The following is a 4,473-nucleotide window of genomic DNA, read 5'->3' on the forward strand; positions in this document are numbered from 1 at the left end:
AGTGGATCACCTCCTACTGCATTGTATCAAGACGCGGGTCCTATGGAACCTTCTTTTCTCTCTTTTTGGTATATCTTGGACTCTCTCGTGTTCAGTGAAGGCAACCCTTCTTGGGTGGAATGGAGGGTTTGTGGGAAAAAGACGCAAGAAGGCTTGGCAAATGGCGCCGTTATGTATTTTTTGGACAGTTTGGAAGGAGAGAAATAGGTTAGCGTTTGGGGATGAGGACCTTTCGCTTCAGAGGTTGAAATATTCTTTTGTATGTAATCTTTGGTATTGGGTCAGGGGTTCCCTAGCAGAGAGTCATTCTTCTCTTGTAAGTTTTATAGACTGGATAGGCTCCTAGTTAGGAAAGGTGGTGTGTATACTCCCTGTATACTTAGAGGGCACCGATTTTTGGTGTTTCCTCTTTTCGTTTAATATACTTCTTTTACTTATCAAAAAAAAAAATAATAATAATAATAATAATATTTTCATAGAAGTTAATTTCTGTAGGAAACTATCAGTATTTTGATGCTTACCACATTTCTACTTTCTACATAACACGAGTTGCATAATGTTCATAAGAATTTTGTGCTTTGCAAACCCAATATTGCAAATTTATACACTTCAATCCATATGGGTGCCTAGTGTCTAAACTTCTAAAATTTTAATATTTGCATATAATAATTAGTATCAAGTGTCAATACTGTATCAGTAAAATCATATATTAAAATTCTAAAAATAATAGAAATAATAATAGTCCATCATATAAAAATGAATGCATTTTAATTACTCAAGAAGACAAAGGTAAATGAACCAAGCAATAGGCACAAGTTCAGTAAAGAGTTTCTCTATGATTGGACATTGGGACTTAAGCTGGCATGAACACTGCTTGGTTGTGCTCTAAGATTATTTAGTCTTGAAATAAAAGGCCACTTTGTAGATTGAGAAACAAATAATAATAATAAACTCAACTATTAAATGATCAATGTTGCTAGTCTTGGATAGAAATGCTTCTAATTATTTATACTATAATAATTATAATAATACTAATAATAGTAATAATTAACAATAATGACAATAAACTCAATTACACAATGATGAATATGGCTAGTCTTGGATACAAATGCTTCTAATTATTTCTATGATAAATTTCATAAACCTCCTTCCTGAAACAACATGGCAACTAGTGATGCTTGAGATTAACCCTACAACGAATTATTTCATCTCCGAATTAGCTAATCATGGAAGAAAAAGGAATGCAATTTCTTACTTGGTCAAATTAAGAGCTTGACATGTGGTTTCTAAGACAGGGTTAGTAACACCCCACAACCAATAACATACAAAATATTCTCCCAATTAATTAACTGCAAATCATAATCAACAAGAAAAAAATGAAGAAGAATACAGGGAAATTAAAAAACTCATACACCAAGATTACAGTAAGATTTGCAAGAAAAGGAAGCAAACATACTCCCCACCTGGCACACCACAGAATAATACTACTAAAGGAGTTTCCATTGGATAAGTAACTTCAGTATCGAAATTGAGATCATTGAGAATAATCAATTGAAAAAACTGTGTTGTTAATAATGAGATTGCAATCAACTCTTAATGTTAAAAGTACATACATGGAAACTCTAACATCATGCATTTTACCTTTCTACCAAGCTACACAGATTATTCCTGCAAAACTGTTCGAAAATTCCCCCCCTTGTTGCTATAAATTACATAAAAAACCTGAAGATATGCAGTGAGATAACCAATATGTATGCTAAACATACAATCATGCAACCAAACATGACACTCTTTTCTTCAAGTCCTTTTGCTTGGTTGTTGTTAAATGTGGCCTTTCTGAGCAAGGAAGAGCCCTATGGTAGGAGAATACAAAGATGTCCTCTAATCCCCATCATCTTGCAAGGGATAGAGCTTCACCTTGAGGCCAGCAGACTGGTTCAACAAGAACATGAATAGAAATCACCACACTGATGTGCCCAAAAGAAGCAGTCATGCCCTTTGAACCAGAACTGACTAAACACATCACAACTGGGAGACACCAATTTTGCTATGGAAGTCTTATTCCTCAAATGGATGCGTAGATATCTTCTCCAGCAGCAATGGCCAGTCTTCACCAAGCTGCTGTGGGTTTAGTTCCATTGCAACCTTAAAATCAAGCAACGATACTGGGGAACAGGATCTCCCTTCTTGCATGCCCTCCAAAGGCCTACAGCTACTTTGAATCTGATAATGATGACCTGGCCACACACCATTTGCAAGCTTCCCACCAGACTGCTGCTTGTTGGAACTGTTCTTCATCATGTCATGGCCATATCTTGCACCTACCATTTCCATGCACGACCTGATTAAACCCTTCAAGTAAATATCCAGACCATTGTTTAACAAATTAGCAGAGTCCACTGACACCCCTTCAAGACCATGTGTTGTAGCAATCTGCTGCATACGTTCCCTTAACGTCTCAATATCATACAGTCTACCACTATCAAGTGAGGTAGCAGATCTAACACTGCTCATCAAAGGCAAAGTCTTTCGGGCCCCACCAACACTAACAGAAAAGAATGGAATCCCAAGTGGAGCATGGAGTAGACTTCGAGAGGGTACTTCTTTCCCACCTTCGGCAACTAGGTCATTCTGGACCTTGCTATTTACAGAAACTGGACCATCAGGTGGTGTCTTTATTAGTGATAATTTAGCAGGGTGATGGAATGAAACCTCCCCATCATTCTTTGATTGCTCTATCAGTTCTTGATGATGCTGCAACTGCTTCTGAATATCAACGGGAGTGAAATGCCCGTTTATTGTAGAAAAATCACTGTCACCTGTACCTGCCAACTGATGAGATGCGAAGTCAGCCTTCCCATTCAGTATAACAACTGGACGGTCCCCGACTTTACGATCACGAATTGATGATCTAACCTTTTTCGGTGACAATGGCAAGACATTCCCATTCAAAAATACAGGCTGGTTTAGGGCCTTAGTTAGAGTAGACTTTGGAGCTTCTTCATCATTAACTGCTGGCGGCGATTTCGCATGACAAGCATTTCTCAAGATTGAACAAATAAGCCTATTGTGAAGTGCAACATTCTCTTTCCCTAGTATCCTAAAACAAAGCTTATTAAACTCAACCTTGGTTAGCTTCAATGCCAATAATCTATTCAAATAATAAAAATACTGCTTCGACCTTTCCGGCCCAAGTCTCTTCACTATATCAGCTTTCAACTGGACAAGATTAACCCGCGAATCTTGATGTGGAGGTTGCATTTCTCAACAAACAGAATCATGAACAGATCATCAATTTCACTCCCCAAACCCAAAAAAATCCACACTAAATCAGTACTTTTTTGGTCCTCCTCCGGAAGCCCACATTGCACAACTCTCTAATATACACACAGGTAACTTCGACAAACCCCAGCAATGCCACCAACCCCAAACACATGTTTCTTGAGGGGAGAAGTCGAATCCACAAGCCCAGAGATTCCAACTAACTCTCCCTCCAAAATTTCAACTCTCAACAAATTTTGAATTCACATTCCAGAAACCCAAATCCTAACCCTAACAGTCATCAAACTCCAAAATTCAAACTCCAATTTACAAAACCCCTGAATCAGGCCTCCACACAGCTCGACTAAAACGACACCGTTATTAAAAAATCCCAGACACCAACCCCACCAACAATCCCCTCAAAAACCCACCAAAAAACAACCGAAAAAGGGAGATCTCTAAGAGGTTATTCACCAGGGCTTCCAATCCCAACTCCAATTTTTCCTCTTTTTGTTGCAGAGAATTGAGAGAGATAATTGGCAGAGATTCGCGGCTCGAGAGAGAGAGAGAGAGAAAAGGCGAGAAAACAGAGAGAAAATTAAGGGCCTGACCTGTTTGGAGACTGAGAAAAACTGAAGGAAAATTGAGATTCAGAGAAGCATAATCAAAGCCAAAGGCTTATGGGTCGGGGTTGCTTCTTCTTCCATTATGCTTTTTGCTTCGTTTTCCATTGCGTGAGAGCTTTCTCTATCCTCCTACTCTCCGTTTCTCTCTCTACAAATCGCTCTGCATTTCCATTTTCTCTCTCTCGAATTCTCGCGGGTTTCTCTGTGAATCAGAGATTGAAGAACCCTTTTCTCTTTCTCTCTCTTCGTCTCTTGTGTCTTCGTTTTTCCCTTCTAATATTTCTTTCCTTTTTCCTTTTTTTTTTTCCTTTCGGATTTAATATTTGGAAACTTCTATTTGATTTTCCATTTTTTAAACTACTTTGGAAACTTCTATTTTTCTTCCTAATTATTTTGGAAACTTCTATTTCTTGTCATACTCAAATGGAGGGTCTCTCACAAAATAAGGTTTTGATGGGTTACATGGGATTACTTTGAACTAATTCTAAGATTTAAAATTTGGATCTTGTCTTATTTTTTATTTACATTTTTCCAACCTTAAAGTTATCCATTAATTAAATTTATTCCAATTTTTTTGTTAAATTTT

At 37.6% G+C, this 4,473-nt stretch overlaps 1 protein-coding gene across 1 annotated transcript; it reads right to left on the minus strand.

The window, feature by feature from the left end:
- Nucleotides 1-2,058: 2,058 nt before the first annotated feature.
- On the minus strand, nucleotides 2,059-3,261 carry LOC104880381 (uncharacterized). Its single transcript, XM_010656824.3, has one exon. The coding sequence runs from the start codon at nucleotides 3,259-3,261 to the stop codon at nucleotides 2,059-2,061; it is 1,203 nt and encodes a 400-aa protein (XP_010655126.1).
- Nucleotides 3,262-4,473: the final 1,212 nt, after the last annotated feature.

Source organism: Vitis vinifera, chromosome 9 (genome assembly GCF_030704535.1).
Source record: "Vitis vinifera cultivar Pinot Noir 40024 chromosome 9, ASM3070453v1".
Lineage (NCBI taxonomy): Eukaryota > Viridiplantae > Streptophyta > Magnoliopsida > Vitales > Vitaceae > Vitis > Vitis vinifera.